Here is a 24,571-nt window from a genome sequence, read left to right as displayed (position 1 = left end):
ACCCGACAGAGGCTGTTATATTGTCCATTCATAAAATTCTCAGAGATGAACAGTGTACAGATGAGAATGTGAAATACCTCTCCTCCCACACTATCTTTACACTCATAAGAACATAAGACTAGCCTTACTGGGTCAAACCAATGGTCCATCAAGCCCAGTAGCCTGTTCTCACGGTGGCCAATCCAGGTCACTAGTACTTGGCCAAAGCCCAAAGAGTAGCAACATTCTATGCTACTGATCCAGGTCACACAAAAAAATAAGGTCACCACATACATCAATATGCTTAGTAAGCTTATTTCTTACTTAGAACTCTGCTCAGAGACATGAAGGCTGATTACTCGGCCTCACCTACCAATCATTGCAGTGTTCAAAAAGAAAGCTTTTATCTTCAATAATCTTTTAATGCGCTAGCTTGACCACTATGCTAAAGATGTTAATATTTTTCATAAGTTCTTGTGAACTATACAAAATTACTTATCTTTAAACAGTGACTGGTTCCGACGTGCACGTTTCGTTTGCTGCGTCAGGGAACCGACAATAACAGCTGAGTTTTAAAGCTGGTAGTGAAGTCACATTAGATTACAAAACTGGATATCTCAAAAAAGTGTTTCTTCACTACCAGCTTTAAAACTCAGCTGTTATTGTCGGTTCCCTGACGCAGCAAACGAAACGTGCACGTCGGAACCAGTCACTGTTTAAAGATAAGTAATTTTGTATAGTTCACAAGAACTTATGAAAAATATTAACATCTTTAGCATAGCGGTCAAGCTAGCGCATTAAAAGATTATTGAAGATAAAAGCTTTCTTTTTGAACACTGCAATGATTGGTAGGTGAGGCCGAGTAATCAGCCTTCATGTCTCTGAGCAGAGTTCTAAGTAAGAAATAAGCTTACTAAGCATATTGATGTATGTGGTGACCTTATTTTTTTGTGCTACCGATTTCTTTAGTCACTCAATAGTAACCTTATTGTGTAAGAGTTACCCCTGCACATTTTGTTTTGACTGATCCAGGTCAAGCAGTGGCTTCCCCCATGTCTTTCTTAATAACAGACTATGGAATTTTCCTCCACTCAGTCAGCAAGAACGTGGATATTATGTATATAGTTCAGAAATAGTAAGGATTCTAGAAGCAGCAACTTCCACACCATTCTGTGGCAGTTGAATCCACTCTCAAGAAAGCTGTGGGCTCCAGATCACTATCCTATTGATCCCCTGGGGAGGAAAGCATAGTTACTTGCCTATAACAGGGGTTCTCCATGGATAACTGGATATGCAGACACACGTGGTTATTCATCTTCTGTAGCCTTTAATGTAGAACATCCCTTTCTAGTGATAGAAAATTGTAGGCCAATTAGCAGTCTGTCTTCCTCCCGCCTTGGTGACATCATTTCCACTGAGAAATAGTCCATAGCAAGCTAGCAGGGTTAGTAGCAAAAACTAATATGTCCTTGAATTTACTCAAGAATGTAGTAGAATAATACTGAAATATGAAGAACACTGTATGACTTCATGGAAAAGTATTTATCTTGTTTTTGAGGAGACGGAGGGTGGGAGGTGTGTCTGCATTATCCAGTTATCCACGGAGAACTCCCATTACAGGTAAGCAACTACACTTTCTCCATGGATAGACTGAATAATGCAGCCACTTTCTCCATGGATAGACTGAATAATGCAGCCACATATGGTATCTCCCAAGTTGAGGGTTGTCATATTTGAATGACAACTTGATGTCTAAAAGGGGTAGAGAATAAAAGTCAAGCAAAAAGAGCCTGGAGCATAACTTGCCCAAATCTACTGTCAGATCGTGTAGCATTATCTAAGCAGTAATGTTTTGTTAATGTGTAAGGTGTTGACCAAGTTGCTGCTTTGCATATTTCTAGGAGAGAGATTCCGTAATGTGAATAGGTGGTTGAAGGTTAGCTTTAGCTTGATAGCAAAAGTCTATACTGTCCGCAATCCAGTTGGACAAGCTATTGCTTGCAAAAGGGAACAAATAATTGAGTGCTTCATCAGAATGTTTTAACTCTTTTGCAATCTCAAATATGCAAAGACTGTTCCACTGATATAGTATGAGGTGTTTGTTTATTTTTGGGGTGGGAAACAGGTATCACAATATCTTGATTGGCATGAAAAGATGTAACAACTTTTGTTAAACACTTAGAATTCATTCGGATAACCACTTTGGTGGGGGGGAAAAACTTTAAAAATGAATGGTAATGTACTAAAGCCTGCAGTTCACTAACTCTCCTTGCTAAAGTAATAGCAACCAAAAATAATGTTTTAAAGGTGAGAAATTTTAATGAAGTAGTATTTAGAAGTTCAAAAGGCATAGTCATCAGTAGGGTGAGGACTATGTTGAGATCCCATTGAAGTAAAGGAGGTTGAATTGGGCGTCGAATATTGAAAAGACCGTTAATTAAACATACAATATTGGCTTCTTGTCTAATAAGGAATGGAAAGCTGATATTTCTGCTAGATGGGCTCGTGCTGAAGATGTCTTGAGACAAAATCAGAGAGGTGTAGAAGATATTGTAGGATGAAAGAAATTGAAAAGGAGTACACATTTTGATGAATAGAGTCACACCATAAGGCAAAATGTTTCCATTTTAGTGAATAAGACTTTCAAGTTGAAGGTTTTCTGGATGCTATAAGAATGTCATGAATTGCAGTTGGAAGAGAGTGGATGTCTATTCCTTGATCCTCAATACTGTTAAGGCAAGGGATTGTAGGTTGGGATGTATTACTTGTCTCCATGTTATGTGAGAAGAGATGGATGTGGTGAAGAGATGGTTTGCTAACATCCATACAATGAGCTTTGCATAGAATAAGTGAGCCCATCCCCCCCCCCTTGTTTGTTGAGGTAGTGCAAGGCTATCTGATTGTCTGTTTTGATTAACAGTTTTGTGACAAGGTATTATTGAAGAGATTGAATTGCATATTAGATTGCATGAAGCTCTAGGACATTTATGTGATGTTTGTTCTGCAGTTGTCCAAAATCCTTGCATGCAGAGATGCTGAAGGTGAGCTCCCCATCCTGTATGATAAGCATCTGTTGTGAGAATTAGATTTTGGATTGTTCTACCAGTGAAGCCCATGCTTTATTCGTGGAGTAATGTGTATTGTGTGACAAAGAATGAAGACTCTGGGACCATTGAAACTTTAATTCCCATTGAATTGGTCTCATATGAAGTTTTGTGGTAGGAATCACTACAGTCGAGGCTACCATGGGACCCAAAAGTCAGAAAAATTTTTGCTGTGTAGGTCTGAGAGGCAAGACTGTGTTGTACAAGATGTTGAACTGTGGAGAGACAATTTGGAGGGAGAAATGCTTTATGTTGGACTGTGTGCAGTAATGCTCCTATGAATTGAATGGTTTGAGTGGAGAATAATTTGAATTTTTCTTTGTTGATGATGTAACCGAGAGCTGAAAGACTGTTGATTGTGCTGTGTAAGGTCATTAGGAGTTTGTGTTTAAAGGATGCAGAAATCATCCAGTCACCTAAGTACGAAAATACAGAGTCCAGATGTCTTGAGGTGTGCTGCAACTAACGAAAGACATTTGGTGAAGTCTGGACGCAGAAGTGAGGGCAAAGGAAAGAACCTTTTATTGGTAGTGCGTGTTTCCCATGCAAAAACAAAGGAATTTTCAATGATCTGGGTAGATAGGTATGTGGAGGTAGGTGTCCTTTAGATCTATAGACACGAGCTAGCTGTTGCTTGGTATAAGTGAAAGGATGGTCTGTTGGGCATGGGTGTCTGAATGAGAGGGAGAGATGGTGCTCATGAGGAAAAGAAGAAAGAAGAGAATTGTTGGGCATAGAGAGGGAGAGAATTATTGGACATGGTGGTGGGAGAAGAGTGAGATAAAGATGCATAGGGAAGAGAGAAATGTTGGATGTGGTGGTGGAGAAGAAACAGTGGGACAGATGGAAAGAGAGATGCAAGAGGGAGGGAATGGAGGGAGAGATGCTGCATGGTGCTGGAGAGCAGTGATAGAAGGAAAAATGTTGGGCAGGGGAAAAAGCTGCTGCACAGGGTCCGAGGGATATGGGAGAGATGCTCTTTCCCCACTCCTTTTGCAGCAAGGAAGGAAATGAGAGAAAGAGGAGACATGTTGCAAATAGGGGTGAAGGAGAAAGTGGAAGAAATGCTGTGCAGGGGTGGAAAGGGAAAAAAGAGGGAGATTGATCCAGGACAGAAAGGAGTGAGGATGCTGTACAATGGGAGGGAGGGAAGAAATGCTAGACCATGGTAGGAGAACCAATGGACAGCAACCAAAGAATAATTTGCAGAAGATAGGAAAGCAGAAAAAAAGAGAAAATGGAACCAAATTGATGGAAAAATAAATCTCCAGACAGCAAAGGTAGAAAAAGGAACTTATTAACTGAAATACATTAGCTTTAGGAAATGTATATTACAGATGTCTTTGTATTGTGTTCAACAGAAAAAAAAAATGCATTTCTGGTTTTATTTTTCCAGTGTTGAAGTACTTGCTGACCGTAGCTGGTGGGAATCCCCAAACACCACCTGTTGAGGACCTCCTCCAAAGGTGGGCAGAACTCCCTTCTACCAAGCGTAGCAGTCACTGGCAGCATCCTTGGGCCACTGAGGTGCCAGCATCTGTGGCTTAGGATGTTGCTACTGCCTGCCAAGCTTGGTAAAAGGGATTTTTGGCCACCTTCAGCTGACATAACTTGAGGTTCATATTTTATATTTATATTAGAGGCTCTGGTAGAGACCCAGTTACAAAGTATGTGTTTTCCAAATTAATAAAGTGTTTTTGCTTATTTGTAAATGGATCTCTAACAGTGCCTCTAATTCAGTAGCATAATTAAATCAAATAGCTGCTTCTGAATTTTATGGGGACGGGTGGGACAGATTTTATTCCAGTGGAGAGAGACATGGACGGATTTGATTCCAGCGAGAACAGACAGAGACGGGTTTGATTTCTGTCCCCATGCAACTCTCTAGTCCAAGCCACTGTTACCCCCCAATCATAAACTGGAAGATTCCTGTGCCAAGAAACTGCAAGACAGCAGCTTCACCAGCCCAGGTGCTGCATGGCACCAAGCTGTCAGTGGATCAACATCAGCTCTGATCTCATATAGATCTAAAATTGCTGTCTCAGTTAAGTGGTAATCATTCTTCACATTTTGGTCTGACATTTCTTGCAAGGCTACCTGTTCACGATATACATGGACCCAAAGACGGGCATCTAGAGAGGCCTGTTTGGTTCCTGTAGCTCCCTCCTTTCCTCATCCTGCAGAAAGCGGGGATCAAAAGCTCCATCCATAATATCTTCTGTTGCAGCACAAAATACCTGTGGAATACAAATGCAATTCCTGTGTATGTGGAATACAAATGGGTATGATGCAGGAGCTTATTTTATTTATAGCAAGAAAACAATCCCAGCATCCTTTGAGGTATGTTCTTGCCTTAAAGCAAATCTGTGTACACTATACAGATGTACATCATATGCATACATCCACTGATGTCATTGTTCTGTGGGGGGAGCCACAAAACAACCCAAATGTGAAAATGCAAGCAAGCAGTTGCATCCTGCATGTGAGATACGTTGAGGGGGCAGCTCAAAATATACATAAAATATGCTTTTACTTTCTTCAGGGTTTCCCACTTCTGTGGGATACATGTACACTACTTTTTACTTTTTTGGGGTGGGGGCACTTCTCTGGGACACACTTTATGCCATTTTTCTTTACAGAAGTATGCTACATGCAAACAGACATCTCCACTGATGAGTTGCACCTCCAGACCTGCCAGAAATTTTGGAGCATTAAAAGTGTGCACTTCTTTCTGTGCATAACATGGAAATATCTGTGCATCATCTAGAGTGCTCATTTTAATACTAATAAGCTCATTGTAATGCATTTGCATAGGATTCTGGCAGGCTGCTACTGCAAATGGAAAATGCCACATAGAATCCTTTTGCATATCGGAAACTGAAATGCTTGTAAGCTAGACTGGCTCCAATGTTTAAATCAAACCTTACGGACATGGCTTAGTTCAGCCATTACAGCAGCAATCCTCAACCAGACACTGCACACCAGGTCTCCTTTCAGAACCCTGCAATCATGAACCCTAAAACCAGCCACTAGGTATCTCTGGGGCTATTCTAGGAGCTGTGGATATTGCCTCTCTGGTTTATCCAGCTCTGGCTGACAGGATGAATGAAAGACCTTTCTTAGGAACTAAACAAAGGTTCTCTGTATAGCAATGTGTTATTGAACCATCAGACTGTTGAAATAAGTCTTTAAAAATTGTGACTCACTGGCAAATGATGCCTGTTGCTAAGCAGGAGGCCTGGCTTTGATTTTTGTATATTCTTGACTTAGAGTCTGGACTCCTGGAGTGGGTCTGAAAAAGTAATTCTTGTTTAATAGGGTAAGGCTCAGCAAAATCCGAGTGTGATAGTGACACAGTGCTTGCCGATTTGTTTGACTTTGTTTCCTTTCAACACTTCTCCTCTATGAGACCTCTATACAGGAAATGTATGGTTATTGCAGAGGGCTGAATGTATCCTCTGTCAACTGCAATTTTTTCCATCCTAAAGAAATTTACATTTTCTATTGTGTCTTGAATTTTCATGTCTATTTATAGTAGTCTGTAGAAATATTAGAAATACTATAGCATAGTTTGGGGGAACATTTTACCAAAGCCAAACCCATTTACATCAAGAGAGTTAAACGTCTGTGTTTAATTATTCTAGGCCACTCCTGTTCCAGACAAGTGAGCATATTGCCAACAGCCCAGCCGTTGGAGACATTATTCCATTCAGTACAATTCTTCAGTTCTTCTTCACAAGAGCACCACCTGAACTGCAATCTCCAAACCAGGTAAAAATAAATCTTTCTCTGCATTATTTATTTTTTTTTTGCTGTTCCCTCTGAATGCTACTGCATGTTACGAATATAGTTGTAGATGTTAACTGTCGACAGAGCAGGCTTGAAGGAAAATCTCAGAACTGCAAAGTATACAAAAGCTCTTTACTCTTTTGGGTTCTGTGATATTTTAATACTAATCTAAGTGCAGCATTAATATACATTACATATGGTTTAGCATGCATATTAGCACTGATTTAGGCTTCACACATTTATATTACTCTACAAGAATGTTAACTTTGACTAAATATAGTTGTACTGTATGCAGATGCACACAAAGAAGCTGCTTAATATTAAAATAGAGTTAAGGCAAATAATGTACAGTTTACATTTATCTGCTGCTAATGCAAACATGTAACATCTTGAGATATAGTTAAGCTTTTACATTAGCCTTTGGGAGCCAACTCAAGACCTGATATGGATATTAGTTCCAGCCTTTCTTCCCCCCCCCCCCCCCAAGGAGCAGAATCAGGACCCCTTGCCTGCTAATCACCTTTCTATTTTTATTTAGGATAAAGCACTGTATTCCAACCATACAGAGGGCTCTGTTATCTCTACAGAGCTCTCTCAATAGTAATAATAATATAATAATAACTTTATTCTTGCGACTTCTAGGCGGTTTACAATCAAGGAAGCTGAACGTTCAGCGAGTTACAATATGCAGATGATCACAGGAAATACAGAGTGCAGAAATTTTAAGAAAGTATAAATATACAGTTTGCTGAGTGAGAATATAGGTTATACAGATTGCTAAGAAATTTCTGAGAGGACCCATTAGGAAAAGGTAATGCATTTAAAAAAAATACAGCGAAAAATTACAATATGATAATAACAGTTTATATAAATCGCTGAACCGTGAAGTTCTATGCGGACTTATGAAGGGAGAAGGAATGGAAAAGAGATCGGGAAGACCTTTATTGTGGAGAGAGAGAAGAGCAGGTCAGTTGTCTAGGTATTTCAGGAACAGGTATGTTTTTAGGCACTTCCTGAATTCCTCATAAGTGGTGGGTGAAAGCAATTGATCTAGGTCTTTACCCCATATGGCTGCTTGGTGTGAGAGAAGGTATTCATGGTGTTTTTTCAGTTTGCAACTTCTAACTGGAGGGGAAACGAAATTTGAATGTGTGCTTCTTTTGCGTCTGTTGGTGGAAAAGGAGAAAAGGTCCATTATGTATTTGGGGGCTAGTCCATATAGTACTTTGAAGCAGAGGCAGGCAAATTTAAACTTTACGCGTGCTTCTGTCATCGTCTGTCATCGTTCTGTCATCGTCATACTGAACTTGTTTAACAAAAGTTCTAATTCAACTGTAATCACCTCCCTAACCTCCAGGTGGAGGAGGATTCCCCTGGGACATCTGGCTATGGAGTTTCCTTTCCCCACATATTCCATAGACCGCTGTGAGTGGGAAAATGATGATGTTGGTAGAAGAGATCCTCTCTGCCCCCATCAACTGGTATGCTAGCTGATTGGATAAGTGTGCATGGGCCTGGCCTGAGGGTGCTGAAGAGAGGCTAGGAGAGTTTTGTGCAGCCTAGCAAGGCAAGCTTCTGCCTTGGGAGAGGAAGATTGGCACATGGAGATTTTGGCTTCTGCAAACAGGGAAATAATGTTCTGTTGCATCTCTTCCTTATTCCATGCTCTAGGTGTTCAATCCCTTCCCACAATCCGAGAGTGGCAGAAATCTAAACACTTTTCTGAGCATATGCTGCTCCTACCTTAGAGAGCGAGTTAGAGCCCCCTGCAGTTTCAATTTCTGCAAACAGTCCATGCAGAAGTCTTTTGATCTGCTCTGTATCTTTTTCTTATTTTTTTCGCTTAAAATTTGGGGGGTTTTCGGTGGCTTCAGTGCCATGAAACCCCATACGGTGTCCTCTGTTGGAGGAAAGGACACAGTCCTGCGGGGCTGGACTGCTGCTTCACAGAGAAACTTCGGTGGATCTGTGGAGCCAGCCTTCTTGTGTCCTGAGTAAAATATCCCTCCAGGTTTCAGGGCACAGGCTGCGTTTCCCGCCCCTGGTCGCGTGGGTAGTTTCCGTGGGGGTAGAGGTTACAGTCAGTGTCCGTCTAACTAGCAGTCTGAAGATCTTCAAGTTTGATCATTTAGAACAGTTTTCTATCAAAGGTGGTTTCCAATTTCCATGTCACCCAGCAGGTTCGTTTGTCTGTGTTTCACTTCATAGGATCGGTGCGATAGGATCAGATCTTCCGCAAATTGGACGTCAGGAGAGTCTTGCTCCACTATTTGGAGAAGACTAATGGCTTTTGGCTGTCTAATCATCTTTGTCCTGACTATTCCGTCTCGGCCAGGTGGGCCAGCTTCTAAGTCCTCGATCGCCCGTTGGATTTGTTTGGCCATTTCTGCGACTTACATCGCCCAAAGTAGGCAGCTGCCAGTTTTTCTTAAGGCCCACTTGACTAGAAATTTTGCTGCCTTGAGGGGGAGTCTCGAGCGATTCATCCAGATGAAATTTTCAGGGCGGCTACTTGGTCCTCTCTTCATACCATTCCCAGTTTTATCGAGTGGATGTGATGGCGCACACTGATGCCACTTTTGGGACCTCAGTGTTGTGAGCAAGCTCTTATGTCCCTCCCTAGATGCTGCTATTGCTTTGGTATGTCGCCTAGAGCAGTGGTTCCCAACCCTGTCCTGGAGGACCACCAGGCCAGTCGGGTTTTCAGGATCGCCCTAATGAATATGCACGAGAGAGATCAGCATATAATGAAGGTGCCAGGCATGCAAATCTGCTCAATGCATATTAATTAGGGCTATCCTGAAAACCCGACTGACCTGGTGGTCCTCCAGGACAGGGTTGGGAACCACTGACCTAGAGCAGTGTTCTTCAACCTTTTTACACCTATGGACCGGCAGAAAATAAAAATATATTTTGTGGACCGGCAAACTGCTAGAACTGAAATTTAAAAACCCCGTTTCCGCCCCGTCTCCGCGAGCTCAGTCCTCGCAAACCATCTAATCCCATCCGCACAAGCCTCAGTTATGATTTTATATTGAATGTATTTTATTAAAGTATAAAAAGAAACAATATTCTGTACAATTCACATATATCCCCTCTACTATCAAGAAAACTGAATAAGCCAAATTATTACAGAATGCTACACAGAAATATACTAACAGAATACTGCTGTCACACATAGCAGGAATAGGTTTAGGGGAGTGCAACTAGGGCAACTGCCCCCCTGGTCAGAGAGAGCCCTAAGCCACTGCCTGGATTTTGCGGTCCCCAGTTATGTCTAACACCAGCTCTAGCAGGATATATATTTCAAATCTGATATATTCTAATCACAAAATAGAAATACAATTATTTGTTTCTACCTTTTGTTGTCTCTGGGTTCTGCTTTCATCTTCTTTTCACTCTCTTACTTCTAGCGTCTGCCCTCTGTCTCTTCAATCCAGCATCTGACCTCTCCCCCTTCCATATGGTATTTATCTTCTTTCTATGCCCCTCTCCCCTTTCCATCCAGCCTTTGCCCCCTCTCTCCTTTTTACATGATTCATTCCAGCTTCACTGCTCTCTTCATTTTTATCTCTCCTACACCAGATCTAGCATCTTTGTCCCTCTCTATTTCTCTGCTGACCCCCCTTCCCATCTCATTCCTGTCTCTCCCCTTCCCCTCCTCTAAACTCCCTGCCAGCTGTTTCCTTCCTGTTTCCTGTTTCCTTCTCCCTTCCCCCCTCCCCCTGTCCAGCAGTAACTCTCTTCCCTTTCCCTCCTCCCCTCTCAGCAGCACCAGAAGCTTCCCAGACTCCTTTCCCTCCTCCCCTCCCAGCAGCATCTCTCCTTATCCTTCCCTCCATGTCCAGTAGCAGCTGTCCCTTTTTTTTTTTTATCATGCCCAGCAGCTTCCCAGCCTCTAACAGTGGCTTTCTCCCCTCCCAGCAGCTCTCCTTACTTGCCAGTGCAGCGATTCAGGAAGGCAGCCTCAGGTCCTTTGATGGGTCGTGCCGCCTCTGAAGAAAGAGGAAGTTGCATCATCGGAGGCGGCCATGACTCAGCAAAAGCCCCAAGGCTGCCTTCCTGAATTGCTGCGCTGGTAAGTAACGAGAGCTGCTGGGAGAGGAGAAAGCTACTGTCAGAGGCTCCCCATGATCTCTCCGGCCCTGCGCAGACTTCAGCTCGTCGATCTTGCCGGCCCTGTGTGGACCGGCAAGAAATTGCAGATGTCGATCTCGCCAGTACTGCACGGACCGGCAGGAATTTTCTGTGGACCGGTGGTTGAAGAACAGTGACCTAGAGTATGGAATCCAGAAGGGCCATAACAGAATGGAAGATTAGGTTTTTACTTTCGATAATCTTCTTTCTGTTAGTTCCTGTAGGATTCCATACAACCCGCCCTCTCTGTGCAAGCTCTGTTGTTTTGAAATCGCCTGCATTTCTTTCTGCCTCAGTTATTCTCCTTACAGACTTCAGGATCTTCCAGCAAGTCAACAGATCCTGGGGGCAGTTCGCTCTTCTGTGAGTATGCATCTTGCTGATGGTTGTTTCATGTGGGTGCTCATTGTACACAGCAAGTTAGTTCTACATTGTTCCTCAATGTCTTTTCTGTATTGCATTTTTATTACTTGTTTTTATATTTTTTAGAGCTGATCTTAACAGAAATTGTTTGTTGTTGTTGGGGGGTGTTCCCCTGTGCTCCCTTATTTGTCATGGATTAGTTCGGGCATGGTTGCTTGGCTTTGGGACTGAACTGTAGGGGGCTCGAACTCACTCTCTAAGGTAGGAGGAGCATATGCTCAGAAAAGTGTTTGGATTTCTGCAACTCTCGGATTGTGGGAATTGATTGAGCACCTAGGATATGGAATCCTACAGGGACTAACAGAAATTAGATTATCAAAGGTAAAAACCTAATCTTCCATTGCAAAATGCATCCTCCCTTGCATTAGTGATGGTAGTAACACACTGGTGTTATTATAGCCATGATACGAGTAAACGCCACTATTAACATATGGTGAGGGCTATTTTTATTTATGTGGGATCAGGTCATTGCTCTCATTGTTTGGAAAAAAAAAATTACACTAATTTAAAGAGTAAAGAAAAGGGCAAAAATTGTATATCTAGACTGTTTCCAAAAGCCTCAAATGTTTATGAATTATTACAAATGTTATTCATATTGTGATATTTTAAAGACCCTCATTAGTGACTGGTAAAAACAGTTTTTGCACTCCTTCTGTTCTGCTTCATCATAAAAATTATGAAATTACCATTAATTAGGATGCCCTTTTAACTAAAAGATGTTAAGCTGTAAAATTAACACTAACATATGCATTTCTATTCTGCTTTACCTTTCAGTTCAAAGCGGATCACATAATAAAAATGTAAAAATTTAAATCATGGACAAAGTCAGATAATTCTGTACATTCAATTACATTTCCTCTAAAAACATCATGAATGATAATATTCACATTTCTCTAGGGCCTGTTTTACAAAGCCGCACGGCAACAGCCCCAAAGCCCATAGAGATTTAAAGGGCTTTGGGGCTGTTGCCCTGCGGCTTTGTAAAACAGGCCCTTAGTCTAACCCTAGATATTTCTCTCCAGTTCCAGTGGTGGCGGATGGTGCTGTCTAGCATGTGATACTATGTAGACAACCAAGAAGATTCAGTTGGCAACCCAGCATGACCAAATACAAAATCATCACTGTCTGTAATTTTAAGTGTTTGACATTTATCTTTGTGAAATTTATTAGAGAGCAGAATGGTCCATCGCTCGATATTCCCAATGGCTTGATGATCATCCATCTGAAAAAGATCGATTAATTCTTATAAGGTAAAATGTTTTGGTTTTGTTTAATTATATTTTTGTTAAATGGAAATATAAAAGTGATATATATGCTATAGTGTTAGGGCAAAGCTGCATTCTCAGTTGGAAACTAAAATGTAAGAAAATAACCAGGTTGTGAGATTAGAAACATAGAAAATTATGGCAGAAAAGGGCCACGGCCCATCTAATCTGCCCACACTAATGACCCATCCCCTGTGTTTTAATTATGATACTTTGATTGCTGCACGCTCATTCTACTAAAGAAAAGTCTATTTCAGAAGAATGAAGTTATGTAAACTGTATTTCAGGGAAAAATATCCCGTCATCTCTTCTTTTTTCTTTCAGTATTGATCACTGTACAGAATTGTTCTGGTATGTGATTAATATCCAGGACTGCTTATTCTTTCATTACACACCCTGATCTTCTAATACTAATACTTCAGTGAGAAACTTACTACTACTTATCATTTCTATAGTGCTGCTAGATGTACGCAGCGCTGTACATTAAAAACATTCAAGAGACAGTTCCTGCTCAGTAGAGCTTACAGAAAATTAGAGTTATCAACATGGGCTTCTGTAAGACTGGTTATTTTACCATTAACCCAGGTTATTAGTAACTAGGGGCTCCTTTTACTAAGCTACGGTAGCATTTTTAGCGCACGGAAAAACTAATGCCAGCTCTATGGAGGCGTTAGCGTTTAGCGCGCGCTAAAACCGCTAGTGCAGCTTAGTAAAAGGAGTCCTAGATCTCATTGCACAAAATGGTACAAATGCTAAAATAGTACAAATTTATGGTCAAATAAGTTATCTTAACAATAGATCACATTGATAATTTCTCCCTTTAGTATAAACCAAATACAATGGTACCTTGGATTACGAGCATAATCCATTCCAGGAGCATGCTCGTAATCCAAAATGCTCGTTTATCAAAGCGAGTTTCCCCATAGGAAATAATGGAAACTCGCTTTGATACGTTTCCCCCCCCCCACACGAGAACCGGCATTGCTCCCCCCCGAAGGCCCCCCCTGAGATCCGGCCCCCCCCCCACCCCTCCTGCGATTCACCCCCCCCTGACGCAAGATAGAACGTGAACACGCAGGACTTGAGCATGCGCAGATGCTCAAGGCCCAGCAGAAGAGGAGGCCGATCTTCGGGCACCGGCACCAACGCACAGGACATGCCGGTGCCGGTGCCCAGATGACGGTAAGAAGCAGCAGGGGGGTGCCCGATCACGGTGGGGGGGTGCCCAATCGCGTTGGGGGAGTGCCGGATCACGTCGGGAGGATGCCGGATGGCGGGGGGGGGGGGGCGCTCGTAAATCGAGCCACGCTCGGTTTCCAAGGCGCCAGTTTTGCTCATCTTGCAAAACACTCGCAAACTGGAGCACTCGGAAACCGAGGTACCACTGTAATGCCATTATGAGGGCCAAAAGATGCCATAGGAAAAAGAATAAAATGAAACGTGCATGGGGTTTCCCTTTGAGAATAAGCTTGCAATCCTATAGATGCAAGATGCTAGCCTTGCAATTCCTTAAAAAATTGCCCCACGAATGAGATGTGCAATTAACAAACGATATGTGCTCTAAACACTGAGGGATATGCAGACAATTAGATGTAACATCTTTAAGCCTTAGTGTCATTAGTTAGTATTAGCTGAGTCATTTTTCTCCCATATCATTTATTAACTTATAATCTATGCATGTCATATGAATTTGTGTCATAAAAGTCAGCATTAAACAAAACAGACAAGGGCTGCCGGAAGAATGTTTGATGAATCTGTTCACTGTCAACAAGCAAAGCGAAACCATCACCTAAGTAGGTGATGTCATCTCACATAGCTCAGATGTAGCTTCAACTTTTAAGTATGCACCGATATTCTTTCATTTTTTTCGCCCCTGCACTAGTACCTACGTTTCTTTCTGCTCGGCAAATCACTCCTATGATGTTTTTACAATACGTCATTGCTGCTTCACACATTTCTTCAGAATAAATTAGTTTCACAAAAAAAAGAAAAGAAACAGAAAGAACAAGAACACATATTTAAATTTGATTTGACCACAATACCAGCAGAAAAAACCCGATTCAATTTTTGCAAATCCAAATTGAGAGTATCCAACAGACACAAAGTATGTGTCCTCTGCCAAGCCCTTCCTATGATGGGGAGAACTTCTGCAGTTCTCACAGAATTTCATGTCATTTATTTGTCACCAAAGGCTCAAAGGAGCCAAAGCCATAAAGTTGCAGAGTCATTGGCATCAAGCATAGAGAAAAAGGGAAGAAAACCCTTCTCCAAAAAAAAACCAATATCAAAATGTCAATGCTGAATCCAATGGTTTTTAAATCCTAAGAGTCTGTACAGTGTATGGACAAAGCAAGGACCAAATGATTATTTATTTATACACCACTTATATCCTTCTGTCTCACATCAGTGGAGACCATGTTTACATATGCAGATGATGTCTTTATTCTGCTGGAGGTTGACCCTGATCTTAATGATCTGGTTTCAAATATAGATTGCTGTGTTTCTAAGCTTCAGTCATGGGCAATGTCCATTCAAATGAAATTGAACACCGCTAAAACAAAACTATTATGGTCCTGTCCAAAGTTGGAAGTTCTGGGCATTATCCTGGACTCATCACTTACATTCTGTGAACAGATAAACTCATTAGTGAAAAAGTGCTTTTTCAGTATGCGCATGTTGAAAAAAGTTAGATCACTACTCCATCAGGAATATTTTTTATTGTTGGTACAGTCCACTGTGCTTGCTCAATTAGACTATTGCAATTCTGTGTATCTGGGTATCAAGCAAGGCAACTTGCAACGTCTTCAGTTATTACAAAGCAGGGCGGCAAAACTTATCTTAGGGAAACGAAAGTTTGATCATGTCTCTCCTTTGCTTAGAAAGCTTCATTGGCTTCCTGTTTGCTTCAGGATCCAATTTAAATGTGCAAGTACTATTTTCAAACTTCTTTATGGAATATTCGATCCTCTGATTCCCTTACATTGGAATGCCCATAGACCCTGCTATTTGAGGAACACACAGAAGTACAAATTATTGTTTCCTTCTTTCAAGGGAATTAAATCAGCTGGGAAACTTTGGGGTCCTTTAACAAAGCCGCACTAGCGGTTTTATCGCATGCACCGGATTAGCGCGCGCTAGCCGGAAATCAAAAGGAGGCGGTAGCACATGCGGCAATCTAGCTATTCCGCACGTTAAGGCCCTAGCGCTGCTTTGTAAAAGGAGCCCTTTGCCATTCATGTTTTCAAGTTGGTAGAGATTTGAAATGGACTTCATGGTGTTATAAGAATGATAGACCAATTGCAATTATTTTGGAAAACTTTAAAAACCCTGCTATTCTCACAATATCTAATTAGCTTATCTGCAGAACCTACTAATTGTTAACATTGCAAGATTTCCTTCTACGATAGACTAAACTAATTTTTATTATCTTTTATTTCTCCTTATTTTATGTATATTCTAGTCTCTTGACTTCTTGTAAATTGAGTCGAGCTCTGACAAGAGATGATCCGGTATATAAACTGAAGACTAGATTAGATTACATAGACTGATGAATCAAAATGGGTTATTAAACCAAAAAAAAAAAATTTTCTTGGTACTTTGAGTTTTTTTACCTGTTCCTGGGGATATTTGGGGTGCTGATGGATAAAATTGCATTGGATAGACTGCATGAGCTCTAGTTTCTTAGATATGGTTGAATTTATTAATTTTTTTAATGTTTTGTTTTATAATTTTTTATATCCAGATACAAAACAAACTACATCACAATTAGTGAACAAATCCCCCACTGCAAGGGGAGGGGTGAAACAGGCTAAATTTCTTAATTTTTTTTACCACTGTTTAAAAGATCTCTTCTGCAGAATCGGGATGTCATAACAATCTTTCTTTTTTGAAAGGGAAATTTATATATTTAAATTACCCACTTTTTTGTGTATATAATGATCTTTGTTTCACAACTATTTGTTTACTTCCTTTTCTACAAAGTATTCTTGCTTTGGAATAGATGAGCCAAACATGAACATTGGGCAAAAAAAGATTGGCCTCCGAGGGATTATTTGGTAGCTGGAGGATAAAATGTAATCAATGAACCTTTGGTAACATGAGATAGAATCATGCTGCCACTACTACATATAAAGCTAGGCCTGATGAAACAATTTGTAAAGGCTTTGAATAAAGACGGTTCGTGCATTGAATACATGAACGCATGCGTTACCTGGACTTACCATGGAAAAACTTTGCAGGAATTTCCGATGGTCCACAGATCAGACAACTTATAAATGACCCACATTTCATAGCATCAATGAGTGAAATCAAATCATGTGTCTGGTCTTCATTTGTTCTTGTTGTGAAAAACTTTCTTGGCAACACGAAGGCAGACAATTACACACAATTAGTAGAGGATATGCTCTTTCACTTTAACAGGCTTGGCTGTAACATGTGTGTTAAAGTCCATTATCTGCACAGTCATTTAGATCGCTTTCCAGAGAACCTTGATGACTTAAGCGAAGAGCAAAGTGAAAGATTTCACCAAAACATAAAAACAATGAAAGCCAGATACCAAGGAAGGTGGGATGCACACATGATGGCAGACTTTTGTTGGAATCTTATGCGGGATTGTCCAGGCAGATCCCACTCTTGGAAGTGTTACAAAAGGAGCTTCTTGTGTGTCAGATGACTGGAAAGTTTGTATCATAAACTTGTGCTTTTGGTATGAAATAAGTAGATTTTCATGTTGTACACTTTTTTTATTTTTTAATATGTTTCCTTCATACTTAAAAGATATTAATTTAAACACTACATTAAAATATCCTGTTTTTTTAATGGGCAAGCAGAGTGAAGAGTGGTATATGGCACACGTTCTGTATCTCAAGAACTAGAGCTGATTGGAGAAAACTGGTGCCATTTTTGGAATCAGCAAGTCAAATATACCCAGAAACAGGTCTAACATTTGAAGCACCAAAATGAGCATTGGCCAGTATTATACATGATTTTAAAGGCAACAGTCTTCCTTGCCACAATGAAACGGCGGTGGTAAAAGTTCAGAGATGAAACATCCCATGATGAACCGGCCGCACTAAACTGCCCAAGATGAACTGGTGGCAATGAAACGGCCGTGCTTAACTGGCTGCGCTGAATTGTCCCATTCCAAAAGTTAAAAATCCTCTCCCAGCCTGCTCAGCATGGTTTAACTTGACATGAGCCTCTCCTCTCTGATGGAGCCCTTTTGAATATTGAACCCAAAGTTTCTCTTTGTAGTATTTTCTCATCCTGATAAAATATGGATGCCTAAGGCCCATTCTAGATCTCAGGGACCTGAACAAGTTCCTTCTGAAAGAGAAATTGAGATGCATTCTTTTGAATATATTCTCCCCTCTCTGAAAAAAGGGAAATGACTACTTTGGTGGATCACTGGTGTTCTGACAAAGTTGAATGGTACATCAAGTTTTAATAAATGTAGCTACTTTGATCTGTTGTAAATTGCAGGATACCAAATTTTAATAAACATAAACATGCCACTCTTGTTTGATAGGCCTTTATTTTGTATTCAAAGGCCACCTTTTTGGTAGCAAAACTGAATACATGCCATTAACCAATAGAAAAAAAATTATAACATAATGATTGTCTTCAAACTACGGGGGACCACAAACACAAGAGGGCACTCGGAGAAACTGGAAGGGGACAAGTTTAGAACCAATGCCAGGAGGTTCTTCTTCACACAGAGGGTTGTGGACACATGGAACGCGCTCCCGGAGGAAGTGGTCGGGCAAAGTACGCTATGGGGATTCAAAGAAGGATTGGATGGATTCCTGAAGGATAGGAGGATTGAGGGTTACAGATAGGGGTAGATATCAGCATGGAAAGAGTATAGATAAAAGCCAAGGGGGTTATAGGGCTAAATCATAACAACCTGACAGGTCATGGACCTGATGGGCCACCGCGGGTGCGGACTGCTGGGCGCGATGGACCTTTGGTCTGACCCAGCGGAGGCAAATTCTTATGTTCTTGTGTTCTTCAGACTTTATTTCCTGCTGGACTGCATCTTCTAATTCATAAATCTACTGCTCTGTTTTTTAAGAATTCAATTTTATTGAGGTGTTCAGTAAATACAATGCAAGAAGAGCCATCAAAATAAACATCTCCATCACCTATCTTATGCATATAATTTTGTCTTAAGAAAATTCAGTCATTAGCTCTCTGAAATTTTGCTTTGTTTTGTCATTATTTACAGGTAGTGGAAATGTCTTTTTGGGCCACCTATAAAAAGTGATTTGCCCATTCAAAATACAGAGATTTGCAGGGCTCTTCTTGAAGGACAATTGTTGCCTTCTAATATTTCCAGCTTGCTTGACTTATAGTTCATCTTCAAAAACTAACTCCAGGTGCCTTTAGGATGCAGTCTTTTTAATTATTCATGTTCAGAGAAAAACCTTAATGCTTTGCAGGAACATTTTGGCACAGTTCTAGCTGACTTTAATTTAATCAGCTGCAGAACTGTCAAATAGTTGATATTTATGATCCAGCAAGGAAAGTAAATTAGCAAGCCCTTTAAAATCCTATTCTGTTTCCTTGTTGATAATGATGTTGGTTTTGGTAAAATAATAGATTCAGAGCTTTTGACCAACATTCATTTGTGCTCTTTGGTTTATATTTTATTTGAAATGTATATCAAATTGCTTTTCATTTCCTTTAAATAGAATTGCTAAAGAAATTTTCATTTGGGTTAAGATTTTGAGATTATTTAATATTTGTACATTTATCTTATAAAAATAATAAAAGTCGCTTTAAAAAGAAAATAAAAAGATTTTGAGATGCTATGTATAGGATACAGTTGAGTTTGATCCTGCACACATCAGATACTAAGGGCCTCTTCTATCAAACTGCACTAGCAGTTTGTAGCGCGGTGAGCCACGCTGAATGGCCTGCGCTGCTCCCGACGCTCATAGAGTTCCTATGAGCGTCGGGAGCAGTGTGGGCCATTCAGCGCAGCTCTCTGCACTAAAAACTGCTAGCGTAGTTTAATAGAAGAGGGGGTAAGTCTAGAATTCTCCTTCCTATTGCAGGCAATATAATGGATAGCTAAAGCGATCATGAAATCGAAAAAAAAATTATATAATAATGGTATTGACATATCTGGGTTAGAGGAGCGCCAGTATGATAGACTTATAAGATATGGGCACCTCATTATTATTCGGTTTCTTAAGCATCTTTTCAACACAGGTCCTGTTTGGATGATATGGCACCCATAAAGTCATGTTAGAAAAATCTATAAATGTCAGCAGTCTACTTATATAAATGTCTGTTTCTGAAAGCCATAGCTTATACATGTATCTGCTCCAAAACACAGAGATTTCAAGAGGATGTGGTTTGGATTGGCCAAAAACATTGTACATGTAGTTTTTCCAATCAAAAATAAATGCACATATATTTTTCAAAACTTAGTGTCAGCTTTTGTATCTGTAGGTACTCACAAAAATGCCAGTTATCCGCTCATTTGAATATGAGGTCTCAATCAGTGATGAGTGCAGCGGTCTCTGGTAGGGGAGAAGCAAAAAACATGACATTTGAAATCATCATTTTATTATGTCATAAGAACATAAGAATTGCCGCTGCTGGGTCAGAACAGTGGTCCATCATGCCCAGCAGTCCGCTCACGCAGCGGCCCTCTGATCAAAGCCCAGCACCATAACTGAGACTAGCCATACCAGTGCACGTTCTTGTTCAGCAGGAACTTGTCTAACTTTGTCTTGAATCCCTGGAGGGTGTTTTCCCCTATGACAGACCCCGGAAGACCATTCCAGTTTTCTACCACTCTCTGGATGAAAAGAACTTCCTTACGTTTGTACGGAATCTATCCCCTTTCAACTTTAAAGAGTGCCCTCTCGTTCTCCCTACCTTGGAGAGGGTGAACAACATGTCCTTATCTACTAAGTCTATTCCCTTCAGTACCTTGAATGTTTCAATCATATCCCCTCTCAATCTCCTCTGTTCGAGGGAGAAGAGGCCCAGTTTCTCTAATCTTACGCTGTATGGCAGCTCCTCCAACCCCTTAACCATCTTAGTCACTCTTCTCTGGACCCTTTTGAGTAGTACCATGTCCTTCTTCATGTACGGCGACCAGTGCTATATGCAGTACTCCAGATGAGGGCGCACCATGGCCCGGTACAGCAGCATGATAACCTTCTCCGATCTGTTTGTGATCCCCTTCTTTATCATTCCTAGCATTCTGTTCGCCCTTTTCGCAGCCGCCACACATTGCTTGGAAGGCTTCATCGACTTGTCGATCAGAACTCCCAAGTCCCTTTCCTGAGAGGTCTCTCCAAGTACCACCCTGAACATCCTGTATTCGTGCAAAGTACAAGTACAAACTGTTTAACTGTTAACATCCTTCAAAGTAGTCTCCCAGGTTGTCTTATGTGTCATCCAGTTCATAAGGGACACATTGTGAATGCACAGTATTACAAGTCATTTCTGCAGTACCATCTACAACGTGCAGTACTGGAGAAATGTCCACAACTGTTGCACAACACCATAATCCTACATGACAATGCTTTGAAGGATGTTTACAATTAAACATACTCTCAAGCTGATTGTGTGCTTGGTGTAGAGGAACAGCTAATATTTATTACTTGTTTGTTAGTACAGTAAAATGATAATGTCAAATGTAATGTTTTTTTGCTTCTCCCCTACCTGAGAACGCTACACTCATCTATCATCTGGTGGCAACATTAAGAAGTACGTCACGCACTTTCAAATGTATATATTAGATTTCCAATGTTGGCACATTTTTGAAAAGAAAAATAGTTGCCATGACTAGTTAATCAATTTATGTAATAATTCCCTCCCCCCTTTTAGCGCCTGCTGGTTTTTAGCGCCTGCTGGTGCGCTCATTGCTCTGACGCTCATAGGAACTCTATGAGCGTCGGAGCCGCGCAGAACATTCAGTGCTACAAACATCTTGAACAGTTTTGTAAAAGGGGGCATTAAAGTTTAAACGCTGAGGCTGGTGTTTAAATTTGTACTGCCACTGCTAAAAATGTACCCCTTTATGTTTATATATTTGGTTCAAATGCCATGCATCAAACTGGTAGCCTGTTTTCTATTCCTGCTGGTACCTGGATGGAAGATTTCCAAGTAGTGATCTATGCTGAGGAGAAAAAAAAGGCACAGTAAATTTGAGTAGTCGGTTTATTTTAAGCATGTTTCACTCCAGGCTCAGATGAAAGTTGTCAATCACTTGGAGAGCTGAGACTCTCTATCTAATTGGGGTACAGTCACTAAATTCCAAACATGGGCAAAACAGAAGGAAACTGTTAGCATTCAGTACATTAAAAAACTTTTCTCTAGATCAGTGTTTCTCAACTTCTTCAAGCCAAGTACCTCCTAAGTCTAACAAATATCAACTGAGTACCTCCCTGGACAAGTCACTTATTCCCCCATTGCCCCAGGTATATTAGATAGATTGTGAGCCTGCCGGGTACCTGAGTAAACTCATGTAAACCGTTCTGAGCTCTCCTGGGAGAACGGTATAGAAAATGTAATAAATAAATAATACTCGAATTATGGGAAACAGGATTCTGGATCTAGAAGCTGTGATGGAAGAAGATGAGTTGGATATAGTGGCATTCACGGAGATGTGGTTCACGACTGGGTTCCATGACTGGGATGTAGTTATACAGGGCTATAATCTGTTCAGGAAAGATAAGGTAGGAAGAAAAGGAGGGGAAGTAGCATTATGTTAAAGATCATATTAAAGCCACACAATTGCAGGATCTGCAGGTCAAGGATCCCTTGGACGGATCATTCCTTAATCACTCTAAATTATAAACCCAAGACATTTAAACCTACCTATCTGCCAAAAACTATCGAATACAGGGACTACAGTAATTTAGATCTAGCACACCTTTCCAACACATTCTTATTGAAAGCTGAGGAACTAGACAACAAACCTATTGATAGTCAACTCAAACTCTGGGAATCCTCAATACAAAAACTCTTAGATCAGCTAGTGCCACTTAAATCATGAACTATCAACCCCAAGACGATCAAAACTCCGTGGTATATGGCAGAACTATTTAATTAACTTCTTTTAAATTGTGTCAATACAAGAAGTTTTTTGACAGAATTTTATTATTCCAGGCCGCCAAACTGAATACATGGCTTGGAAAATTAATACTCGAGGCTATTTCTTACTTTGATTTTAGAAAGTCACTAAAGACACGCTTGTTTGACATGTTTTCTTCTTAGTCATGTTACTCCCTAACCTATCATGAATTCTAAACAGTTCTTTTATCTTAATTGTGCTACTATTTTAACTTTTATTGATTTTATGAGATGTATTCTAGTATTGATCATTTTATCTTATATTTAGACATTGATTGTTTATTCTGTATTTCAGATATTAACTGTATGTATTTTTTGTTGTGAACCGCTTCGAACTTCTAGTATAGCGGTATACAAGAAATAAATTATTATTATTAAAAAAGAACTGTCACTGGAGTGCAAATGGTGCTCCAATAAGTTATCCTCCGATCTAAATAGATTCAAAGAGCGAACAGCCCATTCACCGTCTGTCCTTGTGGGACAAATTCCTTGTGGATAGCCCTTTGATATCAAAAAACCAGATCAACATTGTTTTTATGTTGCTCTGGATTTGATGTGCTTTTTTCTGTCTTGGTGAATTTGGTGACTTCCACTAAGACGATTGCTGTTTCATATACGCATGTTTCATCTCCATCAGTGATCTGAGAAATAAAGTTTGGGTCATTTTCACATCGTTGTTTAGAGCTCCATGCACACCTGAACTCGATGTTCCTTTTGTTCACTTGTCAGGAAACGAGACACAAATTTTGCTGCAATGCGATGCAAACATAGTTCATCAGTTAAAATTTGCTGGCAAGCCCCAAATGACAAACCAATGGTTTTACAAAGGTCGTTAATTGTTAAACAGCGATCTTCATGGATTTTTTTCATGAACTCTTGCCATATTTGCTTCGGTGATCCCAGTTGAAGGTCATCCAGAGCATTCATCTACTCGTAGGTTTGCGTGTGACTCATAGCTTCATCCCGAAATGTTCGTTTTAACATTTGATGGGTCTCCACTGCTGTCTTTCCCAGTTTGAAACAAAATTTCACACAAATTCTTTGTTTCTTGAAGTCAGTCATAATGCTGATTGCAAAACAGCTTCAACACAACTTCACAAAAGTACACAGTGTAGCAAACACTTATTTCCATGGCAATGGTAACTTGTAGACTAGTTCCTTAGTGATACCGGAGGTAACACCTAGTGGTATTGCACGCTCCTTTGTGGCGGGAGAGCATCTTTCTGGGAACTTTGGCTCACACCTTGTATTTTAGAAGGTACAGTGGAACCTTCGTTTACGAGCATAATTCGTTCCAGAAGCATGCTCGTAAACCAAATTGCTTGTATATCAAAGCAAGTTTCCCCATAGTAGTAAGGGAAACTGCTTTGATTGGTTCCACCTCCCCCCCTCCCCCCCCCCGAGGCTACCGGCGCTGCTCCATTCTCCCCCCCCCCTTGAGGAATCTGACGCTGTTCCAAACCCCTCCCCGTGATCCGGCTTCCCCCCCTTGCGAACCGGCATCCTCCCCTCACTCGCGTTGCCCCCCTCCACCACAATCCTACTTTCCCCCCCCCCCCGAGCACGTCAATGACACTTCCTTTACCCGACTTGGCACCAGTGCCAGTGCCCAAAGATCCTCCCTCTTCTGACGCGGCTTGGGCTGGGCGGTGCGTCGGAGATCCTCCCTCTTCTGGTCTGGGCTGGGCTGGACTGGCTTTGAGCATTTGCGCATGCTCAAAGCCTTCTGGTCTCGCTCTCTCCGAGATTGAGAGCGAGACCAGAAGGCTTTGAGCA

The 24,571-nt window shown here is 40.9% G+C and overlaps 1 protein-coding gene across 2 annotated transcripts in view; it reads left to right on the top strand.

The window, feature by feature from the left end:
- COG5 (component of oligomeric golgi complex 5) overlaps positions 1 to 24,571 on the top strand; it is a 342,545-nt gene that overhangs the window by 313,993 nt on the left and 3,981 nt on the right. For both annotated transcript variants that reach the window (XM_033957896.1, XM_033957897.1), the window contains exons 20-21: positions 6,728 to 6,854; positions 12,603 to 12,682. In XM_033957896.1, the coding sequence (XP_033813787.1) occupies positions 6,728 to 6,854; positions 12,603 to 12,682 (207 nt within the window). The remainder of the gene's footprint in view (positions 1 to 6,727; positions 6,855 to 12,602; positions 12,683 to 24,571) is intronic.

This window comes from Geotrypetes seraphini, chromosome 9 (genome assembly GCF_902459505.1).
Source record: "Geotrypetes seraphini chromosome 9, aGeoSer1.1, whole genome shotgun sequence".
NCBI lineage: Eukaryota > Metazoa > Chordata > Amphibia > Gymnophiona > Dermophiidae > Geotrypetes > Geotrypetes seraphini.
This window is presented reverse-complemented; position numbering and strand designations above follow the sequence as displayed.